Raw genomic sequence first — 27,034 nt, 5'->3', positions numbered from 1 at the left:
TACCTAAACCAGAAGACACCATAAGCAAAGATAAACCTTCACTTACCCTAAATCTTATGGAGGAGGAAAGTTCAGGTGATCCTGATATGTCTACTAACATAGCTACTGAAACACATCTCTCTCCTCTTTATAGTATAGTCAAAACAGAAGAGGATGTGACCACAACCTCAACAGCAACCAGCGAGGCTACAGAGAAACTATCAGCAACTCCTGTTATTGATGACACAGAGACTAGCACAACCGTCACTTCTAAAGATGAAGAGAGTTCTGGAGAAAAGACAACTCAGATGTCCACTAAGGAGTCTCCTGTGACAACATCATTTCCTTTGTTTAGCACGGGCAGAAAGGAGGATGATAGATCAACAGTATTATCAAGCATTGAACCCAGTGAAATGTTTGATCTATCATCAACAGTCGCACCTTCTGTAACTATCAGCACAGCTTTTTCTAGTGGTTCTGCAATGGATACTGAGGTAACAGATGTAACCTTATCCTCTACAGACGAAGTGACAGGTGACCAGGCAAGTGAGGTTTTCACCGAAGACACTGCAACTGACACAGTGTCGTCTCTGTATGGTCCTGATAAACCAGTAATTACTACAACAGTGTCACATAAAACTACAGAGAGTGCAGTTACAGAGCAGACTGAGAAACTGTCAGGCTCAGAAAAACCGTCATCTTTTCCCGTTACAGAGAAAAGTTCAGTCCTTGATTCCACAGACGAAGAGAGCTCAGGTGATCAGACTCCTGATATGTTCCCCACCGATTCTACAGCCACAAGTGGCGCTACATTGTTCAGCTCAATCAAAAAGGAGATTGAGATGACGACCACTAAGCAACCTGTAGATATAACAGTCGGAGATGCTGCAAATGAAGAGACATCAGTCACAGAAAAGCCCTCCACTGTCCACATAAGTGATGAAACAGAGACAAGCTCGGAAGACCAGATACCTGATATGTCTACCAAACACACTCCAACCAGCACAGTCTCCTATCTGTTTAGCACTGAGAAACCAAACGATGTAATATCTACGTCACATGAAACAGAGGAAAGTAAAGCCACAGAAACTTCTGCTACTGATACAGAGACCAGCTCAATCCCCTCTGCAACAGATGAAAAGAGCTCAGTTGACCAGCCTTCTGATACGTTTACCAAAGAGCCTGTCAATACAGCGGTTTCTTCTGTTTATAGCACAGTCAAAGCAGAGCAAATGAAAACCACTGCCATGCCAGACGTAACGATCCCAAAAGGAGAAAGTGGAGTTACAGGTCAGACTGAGAAACCACCAGACTCAGAAACACCATCAGTTCCACCTATCATTGGTGACGCAGTGATGAGCACAGTAGTCTCCTCTACAGATGAAGAGAACTCTGGTGACCAGACAAGTGATACCACAGACTCTGTGACTACAATAACCACAGCACATTCTCTGTTTATTACTGAAAAACCAAAACATGCAGTGACTACAGCACCACATGAAACTGCAACAGCTGACACTGAGACCGCTACCGTCACAATTATTTCTGTATATAGCACAAAGAAAACAACAATGTCACAAGACACTGCAACAGTGGAGACTGTCACAGCAGTCACAGAGAGGCACACAAACACAGAAAACCCTTCAGGTACCCCTGTTACTGGTTACACAGAGACAAGCTCAGTCACCTCCACTACTGGTGAGAAGAGTGCTGATGTTCAGACAATTGCATCAGTACTTACCATTACAGATGGGGAGAGCTCAGGTGATCAGGCCCCTGATATTTTTACCCAAGACACTGCAACTACCACAGTGTCCTCTCTATTCAGTACAGAGAAACTAGGACTTGTAGGGACTACAGCGTCATATGAAACTGCAACAGAATCATCCCAAGAATCATCCATGAGTCCCGTGGTGACCCTCATAGATCAGACTTGGGAACCGATGGGGACATCAGCTATAGTGTTCGACACCTCAGAGGAAGTATTAACTGAGATAACAGAATCTAAACCAACCAAAGAAACGGGAAGGACATCCGGTGTTCCCATTATTGATGACACAGAGTCAAGCTCAATCCTTGATATGTTTACCAAAGACACTGCAACCACCAACGTATTATCTCTGTTCAGTACAGAGAAACTAGGGCATGTCGGGATTACATTGTCACATGAAACTGCAACAGGTGAGACATCAAAGGTGACAATATCTGCAGCATATTCTTTGTATAGCACTGAGAAACCTACAACAATGTCACGAGAAACTGCAAGAGCAGAGAGTGGAAAGACCACTACAACTAAAGCAACATCTCTCTACAGCACAGAGAAAACTGCAGAAAGTACAGCCACAGATAAACCTTCAGTTACTTCTGTTTCTGATGGCACAGAAACAACTTCCTCTTTAAACACTACAAATGAAGAGAGTTCAGGTGACCAAACAAGTGAGATTTTTACAAAGACTTCTTCCGTGACACCTGCGTCTTTTTTGTACAGAACAGAAGCAACAAGTTTAGTTTCCATTACTGTCACATCATCCATGTTGCCAGATATTATTGAAGTGGTGGACTATGACACTAGTGAAGAGCTTTCACTTCTTGAATCTATACCTTCCGCTGTTCAAACAACCATAAAACCTGAGGGAGAACCTACAACCGTCAGCACCACCCCTGTTACAAGTTCAGTCCTCACCTCCACAGAAAAAGTGAGCTCAGGTGATCAGACACCTGGAATGTTTACCAAAGACACCACAACTACCAGAGTTTATTCTCTGTTCAGCGCTGAGATACCAGAACATGGAACGACTTCAGTATCAAATATTACAATCTCTGCAACTTCTTCTCTGTATAACACTGAGAAACCTTCAACAATATCAGAAAAAACTGCAACAGCAGAGAGTGGAAAGGTCACTACAACCACAGCAACTTCTCAGTACAGCACAGAAAGAATTGCAGAAAGCACAGTCACAGAAAAACGTCCAGTTTATCCTGTTTCTGGCACAGAAACAACTTCCTCTTCATCCACTACAGGGAGCTCAGGTGACCAGACTCCTAATATATCCCCCACAAAAAGGGCTTCAAGCACAATCGAAACAGAGCTGGAAACAACCACAACACAGCCTGATATAGAGACAACAGTGATAGTGAAAACAGGAAGAGTAACTCCAGTTATTGATGATGCAGCCATCAGGTCTATAGATGAAGATACATCTGAGATGACCACCAAAGAGACTACAGTGACAACAGTGTATCCAATGTACACTACTGTTCAGATGATCAAGACAATCATGCCCTCTCCATCAGACTCAGTCAGCAGATACACAACACAGGAAGCTATTGTGATAAGGGGTGTGACTGAGCAGAAAGTAGAAACCTCAAGCAAAGATACACTCTCAGTTACTCCTGTTATGGCAGGCACTACTATTACATCTCCAGTAATAACTTCTACAGATGAAGAGACCTCAGGTAAACAGACCCATGAAATGTTCACCGGTGTGACTTCTGCAACAAAAGCCTCTCTTCTGTTCAGCACAGTCACAAAGTCTTCGAAGTCAACATCTATTCCTATTATTGATGATGCAGAGACAAGATTCACATCAGTTGAAGAAGAGAGTCCAGTCAGTCAGACAACTGAAATGTTCACCGGTGTGGCATCTGCAACAACTGCATCTCCTAAGTTCAGCACAGTCACAATGAGGGACGAGGTGTCTACTAAATCAACAAGCGTTGGACCCAGTGGACATGCTAATGGGGCATCGACAGTGTCACCTTTTGGGTCCCCGACCACAGCAGGTACTGCCGCCACTTCTTTGGACGTTACCACAAAGACAACAGATGCAACTGTCCACCCATCAGTCACTGCAAATGTCGAAAAAACAGCATATTTCATATACACCCTCACAGAGGGCTCAGCGGACATCTTTACCCAGGAAATCTTTACCCAGGAATCATCAATGACTCCCGGGGTTACCCTGACAGATCAGACATGGGAATCAATGGGGACATCAGCTGCAGTGATCGGCACCTCGCAGGAAGCAGTAACTGAGATAACAGAATCTGAACCGACTCGACAAACAGGAAAGACATCAGGTGTTTCCAACATTGGCGATACAGAGACAAGCTCAATCCTTGATACTTATTCCAAAGAAATTGCAACTACGACAGTCTCCTCTCTTTTCAGTACAGAGAAACCAAGCCAAACAGTGTCGGCGTTGTCACATGAATCTGCAACAGCTGAGACTTCAAAGACGACTTTTACTGCAGCTTCATCTCTACATAGCACAGAGAAACCAGGACAAGTAACAGAAAATAATTTTGTTACCCATATTACTGATGACACAGAATCAAGTTCATTCCTCATCTCTACAGATGAAGAAAGCTCAGGTGACCAGACAACTGAAATGTTTACCAATACATCTTCCTTAGCACCTACATCTTCTTTGTCTAGTACAGCAACAACAAAGCAGGATTTTAGCACAGAAGAAACACATTTAGCTTCCATTACTGTCACATCATCCACTTCACCAGAAATTGATGAAGAGGTGGACTATGACATAAGTGTAGAGCCTCCACTCGTTGAAACTATACCATTTACCATTCAAACAACCACAAAAACTGAGGGAGAACCTACAATCGTCAGCACTGCCCCTGACACAAGTGCAGTCCTCATTTACAAAGACGAAGAGAGCTCAGGTGACGAGAACCCTGATATTTTTACCAAAGACACTGCAACCACAACAGAGTCCTCTCTATTCAGCACTGAGAAACCAGTACAATTAGTAACTACAGCATTCCATGAAATTGTAACCCCTGAGACTTCAAAGAATACAATCATCACATCTTCCTCTCTGTTTAGCACTGAGAAACCTACCACAGCATCACAGGGAAGGGCATCAGCAGAGAGTGAAAAGACATCTTCCCTCTTCGGCACTGAGAAACCAGGACATGTAATGGCTTCAGCGTCACAGGGAACTGCAACAGCAGAATGTAAAGGGATTGCTATTGCTACTACAGATCCTTCTCTACGTAGCACAGGTACCATTGCTCATGTTGAGAGTACCATCCCAGAGGAGATCTCAGGAGTTCAGACTCCTGATATGTTTACTACACAGTCAGATGCAGCACCTCTTCTCCCAGTGTACAGTACAGTTGGAACAGAACAGCCAGAAGAACCAACAGGCTCAGAAATGTCCTCAGCTGTTTTCATCATTGATGAAACAGAGACAATAGCCATCCTCACTTCAGAAGAGGATATAAGCTCAAGTGGTGCCACAACTGAGATGTTCACCAAGGAATCTGTTGCAACTACAGCATTCCCATCAGAGTCAGTTAGTGTGTACACTACATCAAGAACAACAGTGAGCTCAACAGAAGAAGACAGTTCTGGTGACCAGACCCCTGATATGTTTAGCAAGGTGCAAGCTACGATAATTGAGTTTGTCAGTAGTTATACCACTCCTCATTCATCAACTGGACAGGTGACAGAACAAACCGGGGCCTCAACACAGGTTACTCACAGCACCTCTACACCCATAGACATGGAGAGATCTGGTATATCAACTACAGAGGAAGACCAAGAGACAACTCAGCCAGAGGGTTCAGGTGAAGAGGTACCAGTGGAGACCTCCACTAATCCACAGGACCAGTTCACTGTAGCCACAGATGAGACGGAAATCAACGAGACAGAGAGTACATCTGATGCTCCAAGTGTTGCATCCTCAACACGGTCAACACAGATCAGCCAAGCATCTATGTCATCCCAATATACTGTCTCCACTAGCACAGCTGAAACAATACAATCAGCCACTGCTTCATTGCCTGAGCAGGGAAGTGGAGACTTCACAGAACCCTCTACTTCAGAAAGTGAGGGCAAAGAGGATGAGAGTTCAGGTGATGACACATATGCTGTTACAACAGCCCCACTGCATACTACATCATCTTCAACAGACTCAATGGTTACAAAATCAGTAAGCACAGAGGTAACTGATGGAACCAAGGTGGTTGAACAGACAGAAGAACTAACAGGCACCGAGGGACATTCAGCTGGCTCTGACTCACATGTGGTGGCCTCAGTGGTCACATTGACAGATGAAGAGAGCTCTGGCTACCTGACACCTGATATGTTTAACAAGGAATTTGCTACAGCAACATCACTAGGGTCAGAAGCTGTGATGACCAAATCTTCCTCCCCAATAATCAGCAGTGACCCCTTCCAAAGCACAACTGTAGGAACAGTCATCACACCCACAGAAGAAATATATGAAACACCCTTGTACACTCCCGCTGCAGACATTGAAACTCTGGAGCCTTCTGTGGACCAAATAACTGGACTAGCAAGCACATCAAAACCCTTTGTCACTTCCTTCACTTATGTAGACATGGAGGTCTCTGAAATCTCACCAACAGATGGTGTCCAGAAGAAAATCCAAGCAGAAGAGTCAGGTGAGGAGGCACAAGTGCAGACCACCACTGAACCACAGGACCATTTCACTGTTGTAACCGATGAGACTGAAATCAGAGAGACTGAAAGCTCGTCTGAAACACCTCGTGTTGAATCTTCAACAGAGTTCACACAGTCCCAGAAATCCACATTAATCCAATCTCCTTCCATGTCAAGCACAGATAATACAACAGAGGCTTCCACAGCCTCTTTCACAGGGCAGGGTAGTGGGGACTTGACAATAGACTCTACAGCTGAGGCTGAAGGGACAGAGGACGAGAGTTCAGGTGAAGACATCTCTGACGTGTCTACTCGGCAACCTGCAAGCACAACTTCTCCTCCCCTGTCTAGTACAGCAACAACAAAGCAGGATTTTAACACATTTTCTTTCAGCACTGAAACAATCCAAGAAACAGATGTTGAGCTTGATGTAACTATATCATCTGGCACAACTGCAAAGGTTACTTCTAGCAAAGCTCAGGCCCTGGAAAGTGATGTGACAGATAAACCATCAGTTGCTTCCATTTCACTCACAGACAAAGCCAGCTCTGATGACCAGACTCCGGATATGTTTACCAAAGAGTCTGTCACTGCAAAATTCTATTCTGTATACAGCACAGACAAAACAGAACATGACACATTCATGACTAGAGATTCTTCTCTGTTCAGCACTGAGCAACCAGGAAAAGTATTGACAATAAAGTCACTAAAAGTTGCAATATATGATACTGCAAGGACGGCTACAACTTCTGTTTCTTCTCTATACAGCACAGATAAACCATCAATTGCTTCCATTTCAGATTTAACCTCCACAGATGAAGAACGCTCTGGTGACCAGACCCCTGATATGTTTACCAAATACTCTGTAACTACAGTTTCTTCTCTGGATAGCACTAAGAAACCTACCACCACGTCACAGGAAACTGCAACAGAAGAGAGTGAAAAGACTGCTACAACTACAGGAACTTCCATGTTCAGCACTGACAAGCCAACACAAATACTGACCACAGCTGAGCCTGCAGGATCTGCTCCAACTTCACCTTCTTCGCTGTGTAGCACTGAAAAAACATCAGTTGATTCCATTTCAGATTTAACCTCCAAGGATGAAGAGCGCTTTGGTGACTTTACCATTGATATGTTTACGCAAGAGTCTGTCACTGCAACTGTTACTTCAATATACAGCACTGACAAAGCAGAACAAGTGACAACCACAGCACCGCCATTTGTAATGACCACAGGAGAGAGCGAAGTTACAGAGAAAACATCAGGCTCAGAACAACTTGTTACTACCGCCACTTTCACACCATCCACTTTGCCATATATTGACGAAGTGGTGGACTATTTACCTTCACCTGTTCAAACTACCACAAAACCTGAGGGAGAAGCTACCATATTCAGAGTTCTCCCTAACACAGAGACAAGCTTAGTAGTCTCCTCTACAGATGAAGAAAGCTCAGGTGACCAGACCCATGATATGTTTACCAAAGAGTCTGTCACTGCAACATTGTCCTCTCTTGTCAGTACTGTCAAGACAGAACAAGTCATGACCACACCAATGTCAACAATAATGCAAGCTTCTCAGACTTCCATATCACCTCACTCTGACTACGCCACTCCCAAGACAACGGGTGTCGATGACATATCAAAACGGATGGCGTTCACAACCAAACAACAACCGTCAACTGAGAGAGACACATTCAGCGAGGCAACAGGTCAAACAGAATCCATTGTGTCAAGCACACCAGGCCCAGATGAGGAAGGTCATATCAGCCCTGACACAGAAACCACCATCTTTCCTGAGGCTACACAGCCCCCTGTTACTGTTACTGGGAGTGATCGTACAACTATGAGTGACCATACAACACACCAATTCCCTACAACCAAAAGAGACCATACTACAATGAGAGTCCATACAATGAGTGATCATTTAACCACTGGAGACCACACTGTAGCAAGGGACCACACCACTGTCAGAGACCATACAACAGTGCCTTTTGGTTCACAGTCACCCATATCTACTGCCATCCCCTCTATTATCTATCAGGGTGTCACTGACCAGCAGGTTATGATCATCACCTCAACCAGCAGCCAAACCAAAACTAACCAGACCCCCACCATGGTGCTGCGTGGTACAAAACCAGCAACAAGCCCAGTTATCATATTTACAGAAGAGGCCATAGATGAGGACGAACTGTTCTCCACTGTTGTGGACAGCATGACCACAACCCCTGAGATTATCACTAAAGATGACACAATAATTGATGCTGATACTGTGACAATGGTGGACCCCTCCTCACAATTCCACCCCACCATATTTGCAGAGGAAGCAGGGGGAGTCACAGCCCTTACCATGACACCACACTCCTCAATTGCAATGACAGAGGAACCTGAAGGGTCTGGGCCCGATTACTACTTGTCTTCCACAATTGACCCACCGAGTCTGGCTACAACACATATTCCGTCAGTCACCTCCGTAAATATATCTGAAGAGGCAAGTGCTGAGACGACAAGCAGCTCTACAAAAGTTGAAGGTTCAGAGACTGTAATAACAACCACCACATCATCTGTAGAGTATGTTGAGGCATCTAGTTCAGAGGTCATGTCCACTGTAGCTCAAACCACTCAAGCCACAACTGTTTTCACAGAGTCCAGCTCTCAGACGGCCTTCACCACATCATATATATTTGTTAATGAGTTTTCCAGAGATGGTGTCACTGAAGAGCAGTCCAATACAGAGACTACTCCTTCTGCCCCTGTATCATCCCATGCATCAACTCACCCCATAGATGCAAGCACACAGACCACAGTTAGCAGTTCGGATGATGAATCCCTGACAGATGAGATGGAATTATCCACCACCCCTTCTCCTACTACTATTGAATCTGCAGGAGAAGGCCCTTCTGATGAGGATTCTGAAGTGGAGAACACAACAACTTTATCTAGTTCCAAGCAAGCCACCGTGGTGTCTTTCACTGCTACACAACAGACGTCAGTGTCAACTGAGGAAGACAGAGAGACTGTGAAATCAACCCGTCCACTGCCTGTTGATGAGTTTTCTGGAGATGACAATTCTGAAGGCTCTGGAACCTCCACCTCTGTAGTGGAGACCTCCCAAACCACAACTCCCACCCCAGACACGAGCTCAACAGCTACTGAGAAGGGTGAAGTGACAGAGGTTACAACTCCAGCACCTTCATTCTCAGAGGAGGGCATCTCTGGGGAGGAAATGACAACTTGGACACCCAAACTCTCTGAAACCACATCCTCTCTGTATAGCACAGATAAATCATCAGTTGCTTCCACTTCCAATTTAACCTCCACAGATGAAGAACGCTCTGGTGACCAGACCCCTGATATGTTTACCAAAGACTCTGTGACTACAGTTTCTTCCCTGGATAGCACTAAGAAACCTACTACAGCGTCACAGGAGACTGCAACAGCAGAGAGTGAAAAGACTGCTACAGCTACAGTTTCTTCTCTGTTTAGCACTGAGAAACCATTACAAGTAACAACAATGTCACATGAAACTGTAGCAGATGAGACTGCAAGGACTGCTACGACTTCCGCTTCTTCTCTGTATAGCGCAGAGAAACCATCAGTTGTGTCCATTTCAGAAATAACCTCCATGCATGAAGAGAGCACTGATGACCTGACCCCTGAAACGTTTTCCAAAGAGTCTGTTACTGTAAGTGAACAAATTACAGCCACAACTACAGTTTCTTCTCTGTTTAGCACTGAGAAACCAGGACAAGTAATAACATCGTCAAATGAAACTGTGACAGATGAGACTGCAAGGACTGCTATAACTTCAGCTTCTTCTCTCTACAGCACTGAGAAACATTCAGTTGCTTCCATTTCGGATATAGCCCCCGCAGATGAAGAGAGCTCAGGTGAGCTGACCCCTGATATGTTTGCCAAAGAGTCTGCAACTACCACAGTTTCTCCATTTGACAGTACTGTCAAAATGGAGCAGGTAACAGCCACAACAATGTCACCTGAAAAATCAATAGCAGAGAGTGAAAAGACTACATCTACCACAGTGTCGTCTCTGTTTAGCACTGAGAACACAGAGAAAGCTTACTCCCAGCTGAGTTTGTCTGTCCATTCTACTGTTGAGCCATCTGTACTGCCCGATGTGGTGGTCCAGTTTGTCACAACCTTTGTCCCCGAGGTGGACATGACAATGTCTGGGAAATCTTTCCATCAGGCCAGGTCTGAGATTGAATTTACCCAACATCCTCTCACTGACATCTCATCTGAAAAAACTGCAGAGGCCACCTACAGTACACCTGCTTCCGCTGTGGTCACATCTGCTTTGCCAGACATTGAGGAAGAGGCGGACCATGAAAATATTCCAGATCTGTCACAGGTTGAATCTGAACCTGCTCTTCAAACAACCACAAAACCAGAGGGAGAACCTACAGCTGTCAGCACTGCCTCTGACACAAGTTCAGTCCTCACTTCCATCGATGAAGAGATCTCAGGTGATCAGAAACCTGCTATGTTTACCAAAAAGCATGCAACTACAACAACTACAGTTATTTCTCTGTTTAGCTCAGAGAAACTCACAACATTATTACAGGAATCAGTAACAACAGAGACTGAAGGCACATACCAAACCGAGGGACCAGCAATTACTCCTGTTACTGATGAGGCAGAGACGAGCCCAGTCCTACATGTAATGACAACAGCAAAATCACCAGATGCGAGTGCTGCTATTGATCAGACCACAAAAGCATCAGACTCTGAGGAGTCTTTTACTTCAGGTGTTGATGACACAGAAACAGGTTCAGTAGAAGGGGCAACTCCAATGACCACCCAGGAGTCTCTTGAAACAGAAGCTCATGTGCACAGTAGCACAGCCAAGCCATTGCAGACATCCACATCACCAGTCTCTGAATATGCGAGTGCCCTCACCTCTGCTAAAATAACTGGTGAGAGTGAAGAAACAGAACAGACAGAATCAACCAGCACAGAACAGCCATCAGACATTCCCAGTTCAATGAAAAGCACTGTGATCTCAGTCCTACCTGATACAGATGAGGAGAGTTCAGGTGACCAGACTCCTGATATGTTTACCAAAGAGTCTGTCACAACTTTAGGTTCATTGCTGTATAGCACTGGGAAACCTACTATAGTCACAGAAGAAACAGAGAGGCCATCAGGCTCAAAACAGCCGTCATCTACTCCTGTTATTGATGAGACGGAGACAAGCCCAGTCCTCTCCTCTACAGACAAAAGTAGATCAGGTGATCAAACCCCTGATATGTCTACCAAAGAGTCTGCCACTGAACAAGTGACAACCACAGCAATGCCACACGTAATGATCACAAGAGCAGATAGTGAAAAGATGGCAGCTACAAAAGTGTCTTCTCTGTACAGCACAGAGAAACCCGACTCAATGAGTGACCTCGCCTCTGCTGAAATAACTGCTGAAAGTGAAGAAACAAAACAAACGGAATCAACAAGCATAGAACAGCCATCTGGTGTTTCCAGTTCAATGGAAAACACTGTGAGCTCAGTCCTATCTGATACAGATGAGGAGAGCTCAGGTGACCAGACTCCTCATATGTTTACCAAAGACTCACCAACTACTACAGTTTCTTCTATGTATAGCACTGAGAAAGCTACATCTTCACAGGAATCTGTAACAGCAGAGAGTGAAGTCACTGAGCAAACAGAGAGACCAGCAGGCTCTGAGAAACCGTCAGTTATTGATGATACTGAAAGCAACTCTGTCTTACCTTCTACAGATGACAAGAGCTCAGGAGACCAGACAAGTGAGAGTTTCACCACAGATGGTTTTGCACCAGAAGCTCCTCTCCTGGCTAGTACAGCCCCTCCAATTGTCTCTGTCCATTCCACTAAGGTGACAACGGAGGCCAATGTGATGATCCAGTTTGTCGCAAATTTTTCCCCCAAACCAGACTTGACAACACCTGAGGCTTTGCTCCAAGAGGGCCTGTCTGAAATTGCATTTACCCATCGTTCCCAACCGGACATATTTTCTGAGGAAACGGCAATGCCCACAACCAGACCCATGCTGCCTGAGGAAGATTCAAGCCAGTCTGTTGACACAACACCCGCTCAGTGCTCTGAATCAAATTGTGTCTCCACTGCCTCTCCAGTGAAGACTGATGCTGTACCATCTACATCAGAGGAAGAGGAACAGGTTGAAGCTTCAAGCCAGGTACCTACAACAGAGGATGCTTCTCCTAGTGCAGAGGGCAGCTCCGAACAAGAGGCCGAGGTCAAAGAAACAGACATTTCTGCCATTGGCTCTCCTCTAACCGAGAAAGTGTTAGAAACTAAAGTTTATAGAACACCCACGACAGACGTTGATGAAGAAGTGGACTATGAGAGTATTACAGAGCCCTTACAGGTGGAGTCGAAACCTTCCCTCATTGAAACTACCACGACACCTGAGGTAGAAGCGACCACGCTCAGCAGTGTCCCAACGGAGGCTCAGAAGATTGAGCGTGCGTCATCAAGTTCAGAGAGCAGTTCATCGAGCAGCTCGGAGGAAGTGTCAAACCCGTCTGTGACTCAGTCAGCATTGACCTCCTCCAGCTCTGAAAGCAGCTCAGGAAGCGGCTTGGAGAAAAAGGTGACCATAGTTTCCCCTGTGAAGCCGGAGAGTGACACAGCAGAGGAGACCACCCCATCCCTCTCTGTTACTCAGGCAGAACTTGCAACCGCCATCACTGATTCACACTCTCTCACGCATCCTAGGGCTGAAATTGAGTCAGCGGGTTCTGAGAGCAGTCCCGAAGGAAAGACGGCTTCTGAAGTTGTTACTCCTGCCACTAAGATGCCAATGTGGGAAATGCCAGAGTACACAACTGTATCGCCAGCTGAAACACAGAGCCAGACAGAATCGGTCTCTATGATCCAAAGCACTCCTTCATCTGTGTCTGAGGAGGAGGAAAGTGTGGACTATGATAATGTATCAGGACCTACATTAGTAGAGGGTGAACCCCCCATCAAGGTAGTGGAAACTATCACTTCAGCTGAGACTGGAATGGATTTGGGCCAGATGACTGTTGTTGAGATTGCAGGTATGTCATTTTAAAAATGGTGGTCAATGATACAATGCTATTGTGTGTAATGGAAATAATATCATCATATCATACTTTTTAACATTTGTCATTTCACATTTGTCTTCTTCTAGAATGTGATATCAATTGAATGTTTGTTTTTCTCATTTTACTTTTGATCTAACCCACAGGCATCCACTCCTGCACTGAGAACATTTGTCTGAACGGGGGCTCTTGTTACAGAAGCGGACGTTTCCAATCTTGCAGCTGTGCCCCTGGCTACAGTGGGGATCATTGTGAAACAGGTATGCCAAGAATGTTTTTTTACTAAGTGTTGTAGAGTGTGATGATCAGTTCTCAATATGCTAATGAAATACATTTGAAAGAGGACACATTTTGGTGGCTTACTGGTGTAGCGTTGGGTGCATTAGCCATGTGCCAACATTTGACGAATGGTAGGATCTGCATAATATTTGAATTCAGAGTTCTCCAGAAATATGTATTTGCCCCACCCCACCATTTTTCTGGTTTACCTATGCAGTGTAATCTACCCATGTTATTTTTAAATTATTTTCAGACATTGATGAATGTCAATCCAACCCCTGTCGCAATGGAGGTACCTGCATTGATGGCCTAAATTCCTTCACCTGTGTTTGCCTCCCAAGCTATGCTGGATTGTATTGTGATGAAGGTATGTTTGTTATAATTTCCATGGGATCTGTCAGTATGATCCTCTCCGTGTCGAACATATCATCTGAATCAAATCATTTGATCAGATATTGGTTTTAGGTTGTTTCAGGCTTCCAGGCTTTCAGGCTTTTTAAATGTTATGTCCTAACCTACATTGTATCCACACATTAGAGCACTTGTACATACAAGGGAGAATATGACAGAGTAAAATAAACTACGTCATTGTTCGTAGCAATGGTGTGAGGTGCTCCATCGCTGGTTTCTAATTCACACCGAAATACATCACACATCATTGAATTTAGGTAACAGAGGAAAGACATTCGGCATTGTTTTGAGAAAAGTGACGTATCTCCAGATATTGTGTGTGTGTGTATGTGTGATCCATCTTAATATGTGATCAGTTACCTGAGCCCTTGGGAAATAGAGTGAGACGATGAGTCCGAGTCATTAAAACACTGGAGTTAGAGTAGAAATGGGATGGTCACCTCCCACCTCACAGTACAGCTCCATTCAGTGCTGTGACGTAGAAGTCCGTCACTGGCCGCGGGCATATTCATACCATAAGTTAACAAAGTTCCGCCATCTTTTTATTTTTATAGAGGTTAGGTTATCCAGTTTAGCCATCTAGCCTACTCTACGTGACAAGTGCCTTCTCCATAACACCTGCTGCGTTCCACTCACAGACAGTCTCTGAGTCATAAACATCTTTATTTATGTCTTCAGGACATCCACATTTTACAGGCCTTAGTGTCGGCCTCAGGCACTCATACTATTAAGATATAGGGTAGTGTTACTAAACACATTGCCAGGGGCTACAGTCTCTACAAATTCCACATGACTGGAAACACAATGGCCTAATAAAGAAATCACAGACATTTGGTTGATGCCCACCCAGTCAAGTTGTAAAGGAATTTACCAGTACAGGTGTGCTAGTCTTAATCAGCTCAACAATGATGCAATCATTCACTGGCCTTAAGCAGTGAATGTGAAATGAATCAGTAGACCTTACTGGATTTGTTCCACAGAACCTGGGTCGGGACACTCGTTGACATTGATGGGTGTGATAACTAAGGATGATGCCATCCAGACCAACTCATAGCCTCTTATTCGAGTCTATAGCTTCGCCGCACCCCATTTTGACCCTAGAGTGTTGACCAAGGGCATCATCCACATTGGCCAGTTTGTCCTGACCACACCTCGAATGTTGCTGCCTTCACTCATCAGCGAGCCAGGACCGGATCCTGTGTGCTAAGACCCAGCTGTTTTCTAAGGGTCTCGTGCCAGAGAAGAAACAGTAAGGTTGGACAAACAGAGAAAAGGCCACGATGAATCCATCGGGTTGTGCAGCTGTATCGAGGGAGTAACCACGACAAGAGAGAGAGAGTAAATAGTAAATAGAAGTAAATAGACGTGTCACAGTAGTACACACAAGCACACAACACACACACACACACACACATGATTGCATCATGACAGGGTTACAATCAAAATGGTTCATGAAATCTGATATTGAAAAAACGGTGCTTTACACAGGCAGTCCAATTCTGATATTTTTTTTCTCCACAAATTGCTTTTGGACCAATCCCATCAGATCTTTTTCCGAGCCGACCAAAAGACTAATAAGTATAAACAAGATCGGAATTGGGCTGCCTGTGTAAATGCAGCCCTTGTGTAATGAGGTTAGGAGATGTTATTCTTCCACTATGTCTGTTAGAAACTGAGGGGATTGATAGCTAAACAATGTGTAATGCTTCATACTTAGATTCTTATTTTGGTTAAACGCCTGGCTTGGTTCCAATTACAGTAACGGCTGTAGGAACCGCCAGCTGATGCTAATCTATATTAGGAATTGCCAGCTGATGCTCAACTATATTCTAAAATATTAATTGGTACCAATTCAGGGGTTTCCCAACACAATTATCCATATATGCAGAATGTGACCTGTGAACCCCTGTAACTATTCACCTAGCAGAGCTATATCAATTACATTCCAAAACCGTGGTCTTACAGTATTTCACGTTTAATTAGCTATGCTGAGAACAATAACCTTACAATTGTTTAGCGTCGACCTGAGATTTGGGGAAGACACCGTCCACACAGCTATCCAGGATGTGTGACACTCCTGCTGTTGTCGACCCTGAGTGTCTTTCTTTGTTTGACCTCCCCACTCGTTTAGTGGTGCTGGGAGGTAAAGGAGACAGCGGACATATCCTGACCCTGAGAGAGAGAAGTACAGTGAGAACGACAGCGCTAATTAGTGTGTCCGAGATAGCTGCAGAGCCAGACGCACAGTACCCTGCTTTCTGTCTTTCTCCCAAATATCTCCTTAATCTGTTTGTTATGCACTGGAGGATTAGTAACAAACAAAGATAAACATGCAGATAGGACCAGGCTCCGACAGGTGTTGTACAGATTGGACATTCTTAAATCTTAAGGCAGACTCTATATTTTTCAGTGAAATAATAATGAAAGGGTATTGGAATACGTGTAACCTTTGTATCTACTAATCATATTACCTCTCTCTCTCTCTCTCTCTCTCTCTCTCTCTCTCTCTCTCTCTCTCTCTCTCTCAGACACTCAGACGTGTGACTACGGCTGGCATAAGTTCCAGGGACACTGCTACAAGTACATCCCCCAGAGGAGGAACTGGGATACAGCGGAGAAGGAGTGTCGGGTACAGGGGGCACACCTCACCAGCATTCTCTCCCATGATGAGCAGCAGTTTGTCAACCGTAAGTGTGATATCACACACGCACGTACACGACACACAAACAACACTGTTAGTTGCACACAAGACACAACCAAATAGTAGTTCAAAGCATTTGCATTACCGGACAGGCAAGCAGAAAGACACTCTTGCAGAGAAGAATGCTCAATAACACAGTATTAACAACCTGTAAGTTACTTCTACGGCATGTCATAGACATTATACCTCCTAAGGCACAACCCCTGCAGGGTAGTAGCCAATAGTAGGATTATCCTATATATATATATATATCTGGAACGGATTACCAGAAACACCAGGGGATTTCCCTGGTGGGGATTTCCAACACATGTATCCCCATGCTGCTCGCCTTAAAGTCAGCATTTGCTCATCTCATCAGTGTATATGGGCTGTGGAGCAAAAGTTAAAGAGGCATAGTGGATGACTACAGTAGTTTTCTGGCTGGTTGGCAGCGCCAGCAGAGTAGACGAGAGAGAGAGAGAGAGAGAGAGAGAGAGAGAGAGAGAGAGAGAGAGAGAGAGAGAATGGAGGCAGGCAGTTGGAACAGGAAGAGTGGTGCATGTATTTAAAAAATGCCTTTCTCTGTTTATGGAGGGACTGAAAGACGCCTAAATGAGGCAGTGGAATCAAATCATTGACCTCCTGTGTTTCATTGTGCCATGCACGCCAGGTCTTGGACAGGACTACCAATGGATCGGCCTGAACGATAAGATGTACGATAATGACTTCCGCTGGACCGACAGCATGCCCATGGTAAGAAGGGGTTCTCACACTTTTTTTGCCTCAATAAACAGTGTTGAATCCTGTTAAATATGTTGCTGACACCACCGTCTGGTTGGCCATCACCCGAGTGGCGCAGTGGTCTAAGGCACTGCAATTCAACGTCACTACAGACACCCTGGTTCAAATCCAGGCTGTATCACAACCGGCCGTGCTTGCGGAGTCCCAAAGGGCGGCGTACAATTGGCCCAGCGTCGCCCGGGATTGTCCGGCATAGGCCGTCATTGTGAATAAGAATTTGTTCTTAACTGACTTGCCTAGTTAAAGAAAGGTTACATTGAAAAATATTATCCTGAAGTAGTGAAAAAATAAACTCACTGTGGTCACTTTCCCATGACGTACACTACTTTGTCCTCAACACCCTGTTGAGCGCACTGGCTTGGTGTCACGCTACACTATATGTCCAGTGACATCGGGTGCCACTCAATGACAACAATCTCTGTCGTTCACAAATTTGAACAATAAAAAAAAAGAGCCACTAGGTGTGCCTCAGTATGTAGCGTTATGCGTCTGCTCAAGTGGAAGTGTGTTTGTTTATGGTTGTGTAAACTTACTGCAGATTCCCCTCACGAAACAGGAAAGTGGTTAATTACTACTTTCAGCTACGTTAAACAGATTAACTCTTCACTTCAAAGATAAGAGCCCACCATCACCAGGGGAGGCTGGAAGGGGGAGGGACAGAGAGTGCCTGGGGGGCAGGAGATAAGTTGTGTCCGTTTGCAGCAGGATCCCCTCTCAGCTGAGAGAGATAGGAATGAAGGTGTCAGTGATGCGGAATCGAGAGGAGCTGACAGGCACAGACAGGTACAGGCCTCCCCCTCTCCTCCCTCTCCTCAGGAAGCACAGCAGGCACCCGGGGGAAGGGCCACCAACCAGCAGCCAGACACACAGATGGGCAGCACCTGTGCACGGCAGCAGATAGAGAGAAGGGGAGGGGAGGAGGGGAGTAGGGTAGTGGGCCTGGGTGGGTGGTCAGCTTTACTGTATCTCGGCTTTATCTGGGAGCAGAGTGTATTAACATAACTGGTATTAAATAATCTCTTGCTTAAGAAGCTGGACAGAAGAAGAAAAAAACACATTAGAAGTACACTACATTTCAAAAGTTTGGGGTCACTTAGAAATGTCATTTAAAAAAAAAAGAAAAGCACGTAATTGATCAGAAATACAGGGTAGACATTGTTAATGTTGTAAATGACTATTGTAGCTCGAAACGGCTACCGACTAATGGGCCTCTGTACCTAGGCGTACAGAGGCCCATTATCAGCAACCATCACTCCTGTGTTCCAATGGCACGATGTGTTAGCTAATCCAAGTTTAGAATTTTTAAAGGCTAATTTATCATTAGAAATCCCTTTTGCAATTATGTTTGCACAGCTGAAAACTGTTGTAATGATTAAAGAAGCAATAAAACCGGCTTCTAGACTAGTTGACTATCTGGAGCATCAGCATTTGTGGATTCGATTACAGGCTCAAAACAAATAACTTTCTTCTGAATCTTGTCAGTCTATTCTTGTTCTGAGAAATGATAGCTATTCTATTTGAGAAATTGCCAAGAAACTGAAGATCTCGTACAACGCTGTGTACTACTCCCTTCACAGAACAGCGCAAACTGGCTTTAACCAGAATAGAAAGAGAAGTGGGAGGCCCCAGTGCACAACTGAGAAAGAGGAGAAGTACATTAGAGTGTATAGTTTGAGAAACAGGCGCCTCACAAGTCCTCAACTGGCAGCTTCATTAAATAGTACCCCAATACACCTGTCTCAACGTCAACAGTGAAGGGGCGACTCCGGGATGCTGGCCTTCTAGGCAGAGTTGCAAAGAAAAATACATATATCAGACTGACCAATAAAAATTAAATATTAAGATGGGTAAAAGAACACACACACTGGACAGAAGAACTCTGCCTAGAAGGCCAGCATCCCTGAGTCACTTCTTGAAATAAAAGATGAAATGAATAATTCTCTCTCTCTCTATTATCTGACATTTCACATTCTTAAAATAAAGTGGTGATCCTAACTGACCTAAAACAGGGAATTTTTACTAGGATTAAATGTCAGGAATTGTGAAAAACTGAGTTCAACTGTAACACGCACAGCCTTGATTCTCAATTAAGTAAGGACATGTATACATTCTAATATGTGTGTGTGTGTGTGGGTGGGGGGGGGGGGGGGGGGGTGAAGAGCCTGTTTGATTATTTTGTGGAGGATGCAGGGGGCTGATGTGGGGTTGCCCAAGCGGGTGTTTGTTGAGTCAGTCAGCAAAGCAGGAAGCTGATGTGTTTGCTAACCGTAATAACAGGGTCCCTGCATGGGGCCTTAGGGAAGGAATGGGGAGAGAGGGGGGGTCACAGCTTTGAACAGACTATTTGAACAAAAAGCCTTGCTGAGAGATGGTAGCTCTGATCAATGCAGCAGTGCATTCCAAGCAGCTCTGAAGCTGTGTCAATACATACTCTACATGTACAGTTGAAGTCGGAAGTTTACATACACCTTAGCCAAATACATTTAAACTCAGTTTTTCACAATTCCTGACATTTAATCCTAGTAAAAATTCCCTGTCTTAGGTCAGTTAGGATCATCACTTTATTTTAAGAATGTGAAATGTCAGAATAATAGTAGAGAGAATGATTTGTTCCAGCTTTTATTTCATTCATCACAATTAGTATTTGGTAGCATTGCCTTTAAATTGTTTATCTTGGGTCAAACGTTTCGGGTAGCCTTCCACAAGCTTCCCACAATAAGTTGGGTGAATTTTGACCCATTCCTCCTGACAGAGCTGGTGTAACTGAGTCAGGTTTGTCTGCCTCCTTGCTCGCACACACTTTTTCAGTTCTGCCCACAAATGTTCTATAGGATTGAGGTCAGGGTTTGTGATGGCCACTCCAATACCTTGACTTTGTTGTCCTTAAGCCATTTTGCCACAACTTTGGAAGTATGCTTGGGGTCATTGTCCAATAGGAAGACTCGTTTGCGACCAAGCTTTAACTTCCTGACTGATGTCTTGAGATGTTGCTTCAATACATACACACAATTTTCCTTTCCTCATGATGCCATCCATTTTTTGAAGTGCACCAGTCCCTCCTGCAGCAAAGCACCCCCACAACATGATGCTGCCACCCCTGTGCTTCACGGTTGGGATGGTGTTCTTCGGCTTGCCAGCATCCCTCCTTTTCCTCCAAACTTTACAATGGTCATTTTGGCCAAACAGTTCTATATTTGGCAGTTTGGAGCAGTGGCTTCTTCCTTGCTTAGCGGCCTTTCGGGTTATGTCAATATAGGACTTTTACTGTGGATATAGATACTTTTGTACCTGTTTCCCCCAGCATCTTCTCAAGGTCTTTTGCTTTTGTTCTGGGATTGATTTGCACTTTTTGCACCACAGAATGTTCATCTCTAGGAGACAGAACGCGTCTCCTTTCTGAGCGGTATGACGGCTGCGTGGACCCATGGTGTTTATACTTGCATACTATTGTTTGTGCAGATGAACGTGGTACCTTCAGGGGTTTGGAATTTTCTCCCAAGGATTTTTTTCTTAGGTCTTGGATGATTTCTTTTAGACTTTCCCATGATGTCAAGCAAAGAGGCACTGAGTTTGAAGGTAGGCCTTGAAATTCATCCACAAGTACACCTCCAATTGACTCAAATTATGTCAATTAGCCTATCAGAAGCTTCTGAAGCCATGAAAAACTTTTTCTGGAATTTTCCAAGCTTTTTAAAGGCACAGTCAACTTAGTGTATGTTAACTTCTGACCCACTGGAATTGTAAGACAGTGATTTATAAATAAATTGATAAAGTGAAATAATCTGTCTCTAAAACAATTGTTGGAAAAATTACTTGTGTCATGTACAAAGTCGATGTCCTAACCAACTTGCCAAAACTATAGTTTGTTAACAAGAAATGTGTGGTGTGGTTGAAAAACGAGTTTTAATGACTCCAACCTAAGTGCATGTAAACTTTTGACTTCAACTGTATGTGTGTGTGTGTGTGTGTGTGTGTGTGTGTGTGTGTGTGTGTGTGTGTGTGTGTGTGTGTGTGTGTGTGTGTGTGTGTGTGTGTGTGTGTGAGTGCGCATTGTAGTGTCTAGAAGCAGAGTTAATTATTCCAGGCATATATTGTATGTGGGATGTGATGACATAACACTATTGTATGTTGTTGGAAATGTGTCCACGACAGGAGGTTGATGGCACTTTAATTGGGGAGGACAGGCTTGTGGTAATGCCTGGAGTGGAATAGGTGGAATGGTATCAAATACATCACACACATGGTTTGAATCCATTCCATTTGCTCTGTTCCAGCCGTTATTTTGAGCCGTCCTCCCCTCAGCAGCCTCCTCTGGTGTACACTCTTAGAAAAAAGTGTTCCATAAAGGTTCTTTAGCTGTCCCCATAGGAGAACCCATTTTGGTTCCATGTAGAACCCTTTTTGGCTCCATGTAGAACCTTCTTTGGAAAAGATTTTTCAAAATAGGGTTCTTCAAAGGGTTCTTCTACGGGAACAGCCTAAGAACAGTATTAGGTTCTAAATAGCACCTTTTCTTTTCTAAGATTGTATTGTACAGTGACGATAGCAAGGCATTGAGAAGCCTCCGTCTCTTAACCCCACTCTCACCTGTTGGGAAAAAAAATCCTGATTTAGGAACATTATATTGTTGGTGTAGCATTTGGAATATACTTAGATGAATTGATAATATTCTGTATTCCAAAATGGATCTGTGTCCACCATCTTACAAATTGGCAGCATGACGTTGTATTTCTAGTAGAAACCTTATATTTCTCATGACTATTTCCATGCTGCACAGCACAAATTCTGTAAGCAGTGTAAATGTGTATCTGAGCAGGGCTTACATGCTCAGTTTATTTTGTGTTTTGACCTCTTTTCTCTTCCTTTGTTTGGCTTTGAAGTGAAGCCTCTCTCAGAAAACTCAATTATGTCATAGTGTAGCTGGTCTTGCAGTATCCTTTGGGGTCTCTGAGGCAGCAGCGTGGATGGGGTGAGGACAGAGAGGTGGAGAGGGTGAGGATGAAGGACAGGGGTGGAGGGGGTGAGGATAAAGGACAGAGGGGTGGAGAGGGGTAAGGACAGAGGCCGAGGGGAGGAGGGGGTTAGGATAGAGGCTAAGAGGGTGGTCAGAGAGACAGAGGGGTCAGTTTGAAAGTTGGGGAAAATGAAAAGTTATTTAGCTTACCCTAAGTGACAGTACATATCATAAGTAAACACGTGTTTAAATAATAAATATAATTTTAAAATGTTTTTGCTGTGATGTATATAGGGCCACAACATGACTACTATAATAGTTACAGATGTGTCAAAAGTCTGTATTGATCTGAACAGGAAAAAGGAAAATAGTGCCCCCGTGTGGGGAATCTAAGAATCACATACAGCAGTCACATTCAGAAATTGCCTCACCAACCTAACTACACTGAACAAAAATATAAACGCAACATGGAATGTGTTGGTCCCATGTCTAAAGAGCTGAAATAAAAGATCCCAGAAATGTTTCATACACACAAAAGCGTATTTCTCTCAAATGTACACATTTGTTTACATCACTGTTAGTGAACATTTCTCCTATGCTAAGATAATCCATCCCCCTGACAGGTGTGGCATATCAAGAAGCTGATTAAACATCATGATCATTACACAAGTGCACCTTGTGCTGGGGACAATAAAAGGCCACTCTAAAATGTGCAGTTTTGTCACACAACACAGGTGTCTCAAGTTTTGAGGGAGTGTGCAATTGGCATGCTGACTGCAGGAATGTCCACCAGAGCTGTTGCCAGATAATTTAATGTCTACAATAAACCACCTGAAATGTCGTTTTAGAGAATTTGGCTGTACGTCCACCCGGCCTCACAACTGCAGACCACGTGTATGGCGTCCTGTGGGCGAGCTGTTTGTGGATGTCAACGTTGTGAACAGAGTGCCCTATGGTGATGGTGGGGTTATTGTATGGGCAGGCATAAGCTACGGACGACGAACATTTTATTGATGGCAATTTCAACGCACAGAAATATCGTGAACAGATCCTGAGTCCCATTGTGAAGCCCATTTCTTTTAAGGTATCTGTGACCAACAGATGCATATCTGTATTCCCAGTCATGTGAAATCCATAGATTAGGGCCAAATGAATTGATTTAAATTGACTGATTTCTTCATATGTCACGAATATTACCGAAGGTGGCTCCCCTTCTTGTTCGGGTGGCGCTCGGCCATCGTCGTCGCCGGTCTACTAGCTGCCACCGATCCTTTGTTCCGTGTTCGTTTGGTTTTGTCTAATTGGTTTCACCTGTTTATTGTTTGGTTGTTAGGGTGGGGTTATTTAAGTTCGTTTAGCCCGCTTCTGTTTGTGCGTGCTTGTTGTCCTGTATGTCTGAGAGGTGTTAGTGTTTTTGTTGGGTTTTCTCGCTGTCCTAGTATTTCACATCAGGGGACTATTTTGTTTTATAGTTACTCCTGTGTTGGGTATACTATTTTTGTTCCTGTGTATTTTTGGACATTAAAGTGTGTTTTTCCCGAATCCTTTGCTCTCTGCGCCTGACTCCACACCCATTCACTCATTGAGCGTTACACTGTAACTCAGTAAAATCTTTGAAATTGTTGCAATATTTTTGTTCAGTATACAGTACATACTGAAAGGCTATTGGTAACACAGACTGAAAATGTGAAACCTATGGCATTTGTTTTATATTTTCAACAGCAGTGTTGCTCCCTCCTGCTGCATCAAACAATGCATCTTACACATTATTGGTAAAAGCCCAAGTGCCTTTATTATCAATAGAATCTAACTTGGTACACTTATGTGCAATAGCAAGGGGGAGCTGGTGGGTCATGTTAGGGGTAAGAAATATGTGTGATTTACTGTGATAGTTAATGTACTGATTGTGTAGCCTTAAGACTGGACTATCACTGACCATATCTACTGTTCCAATTGTACCCCAGAGATAAGCAGTGTTGGTCAGCATGCTGTTAGCTGTCGTTCTTAGGGAGACAGAGTATGTGTTTCTGTATTGTATGGGGTAGGACAAAGTGAGACATTTGCTAGTGGAAAATCTCTAAGGTGTATTTACGGAGATCCTGGTCTGATCCTATTTGATTTTGTGGTATTCCAATTGGTTGTTTATGACTTATGATTTATTGATGATACACTGATCATATATTTGACTTGTGTTTTATATTGTATTGCATCATATTTTATATATGTTTCTCCAAGATGTTGAAATAAACATAATCCTAAACCTGATGATGCTGAGGTGGAGGTGATGAGGACGACGATGATGATGATGATGATGATGATGATCTTTTCATAATAGTTTGTTTCTGTTCTTTCTTTCCCTCCCCACCAGCAATACGAAAACTGGCGCCCCAACCAGCCGGACAGTTTCTTCTCATCTGGAGAGGACTGTGTGGTGATGATCTGGCACGAGGACGGCCAGTGGAACGATGTGCCCTGTAATTATCACCTCACCTTCACCTGCAAGAAAGGCACAGGTAAGACAAAGTTGTTTTTTGTCGTTTTTATTTTTATTTTCTTTGAAAACAATACTTTTTGCCATATTTTAAAAAAGGGAGTGTTTTCACCACAACTACACAATGTAAAACATGCAGTGCCTTGTTGAGAACTATTTCAATCCACTGACTGTGTACATTATTCATTCATCCATCCATTCATCAATCCATCCATCCATTAATCCATTCAGCCATCCATTCTTCCATCTACCCCTGTGTGTTCTCCTCAGTGGCCTGTAATCAGCCCCCTCTGGTGCAGAATGCTCAGACCTTCGGCAGGAAGAGGTCACGCTATGAGATCAATGCTCTGGTGAGGTATCAGTGTAAGGGCGGCTTCATCCAGAGGCATGTGCCAACCATCCGTTGCCGTGGAGATGGCCGATGGGACATCCCCAAAATTGCTTGCATGAGTCGTAAGTACAATAGATTGATTAATTGACTGATTCTAGTGAGGATACCTTTGTTTACTAGTTTTCACTCCACATTTTCCAACAAAGTGCTATTGTTTCTTCCTCAGCATCAAACTCCCAAAGGGAATTCTCAAGGAGGCACCAGAACTACAGCCTGTTCAGCAGTAATAACTACAAGTGGCGGTCCGACGAGGCAGAGGCCCGACACCGTCCTCACCATCGAGGAAGGAGATTGAGGAGATCAGTGAACAGGCGAAACAGACGACAGTGATCGCCGTGGTTAGGCTAGGTTGCGCCTGCTCACAATCTGCACAATTAGGAATGCATGACTGTCACTCATGTGGAGATGTTTTTTTTTTTACGAATGAAAAAAGAAAAATACATTTGAACAAAAAAAACAAACCCAAAGGAAATGTGAAATTTTCTTACCCATTTTGATGATGGAATCTTGGAATGAAGTGCCTTTTCAAAGAATATTCTGATATAGGGACACTAATTTATAACAACGCCAAAGTGGATACCTTCCACTGGCTACTGGAAATGAAAGAAAAATAACCTCTCATGAGTGTGCTGGGGAAGAACTTCGAACCAAATAGTGCATTCATTAGACAGTCCTCTATTTTATACAGACTGAAGATTGTTCAATTCTTACATGGTGAAAAAGATACAGGCAAATACCAGCTTTTGTGAAATTATTACGCTTGTGTTATGCAAAAGAATTCAAAACATTTTCAAATAGTCTGTGCTACGCAGCTCCTAACGCTGAAATGAATCCACAGTAACCAATACATCTCCCATTAAGGTCCTCTCCATAATCCGGAAACACAATTTCAAAGAAAGAGGATCTATCCTTGGGTTTAACATCAAAAGAGCTCCTGTTGTTAAACATGATTACTCTATGTATTTTATGCCGTTTTTCATCCAAGATTTCATCTTTACCAGAGGAACGGAGCAGGCCCTGAGACTATTGGATGGCACACATCACTGACCAATCAGATTTCAGATCACTGAAAGAGAAAAGAAACATGGAGGATGCCGAGCCAATCAATTTAGAGTGCTTGTGAGGTCAGCTTTGAACAAATAACCAGTTCCTTATCATCAGCTGCAGCCTTCATCCCGTCTCATCCGTGTGTTGTAAAGATAAATATACAGTTGAAGTCGGAAGTTTAAATAAACCATAGCCAAATACATTTAAACTATGTTTTTCACAATTCCTGACATTTCATCCTTGTCTGTAATACCAACATGTTTTAAAAGAACAATAAGGTAACCTGCCTAGAAGACTACTGACACATAGCACTCACGTCTGTCACCATGAAGTGCTTTGAATGGCTGGTCATGGCTCACATCAACACCATCATCCTAGAAACCCTAGACCCACTCTAATTTGCATACCGCCCAAACAGATCCACAGATGATGCAGTCTCTATTGCACTCCACACTGCCCTTTCCGACCTCGACAAAAGGAACACCTACA

The 27,034-nt window shown here is 43.8% G+C and overlaps 1 protein-coding gene across 1 annotated transcript in view; it reads left to right on the top strand.

The window, feature by feature from the left end:
- vcana (versican a) overlaps positions 1–26,769 on the top strand; it is an 84,515-nt gene extending 57,746 nt beyond the window's left edge. The window contains exons 5-11 of the mRNA XM_020488525.2: positions 13,638–13,751; positions 14,024–14,137; positions 16,710–16,868; positions 17,532–17,614; positions 24,985–25,129; positions 25,378–25,560; positions 25,665–26,769. Coding sequence (XP_020344114.1) covers positions 13,638–13,751; positions 14,024–14,137; positions 16,710–16,868; positions 17,532–17,614; positions 24,985–25,129; positions 25,378–25,560; positions 25,665–25,828 — 962 coding nt within the window. The 3' untranslated portion in view covers positions 25,829–26,769. The remainder of the gene's footprint in view (positions 1–13,637; positions 13,752–14,023; positions 14,138–16,709; positions 16,869–17,531; positions 17,615–24,984; positions 25,130–25,377; positions 25,561–25,664) is intronic.
- Positions 26,770–27,034: the final 265 nt, after the last annotated feature.

Source organism: Oncorhynchus kisutch, linkage group LG8 (assembly GCF_002021735.2).
Source record: "Oncorhynchus kisutch isolate 150728-3 linkage group LG8, Okis_V2, whole genome shotgun sequence".
NCBI classification, from domain to species: domain Eukaryota; kingdom Metazoa; phylum Chordata; class Actinopteri; order Salmoniformes; family Salmonidae; genus Oncorhynchus; species Oncorhynchus kisutch.
This window is presented reverse-complemented; position numbering and strand designations above follow the sequence as displayed.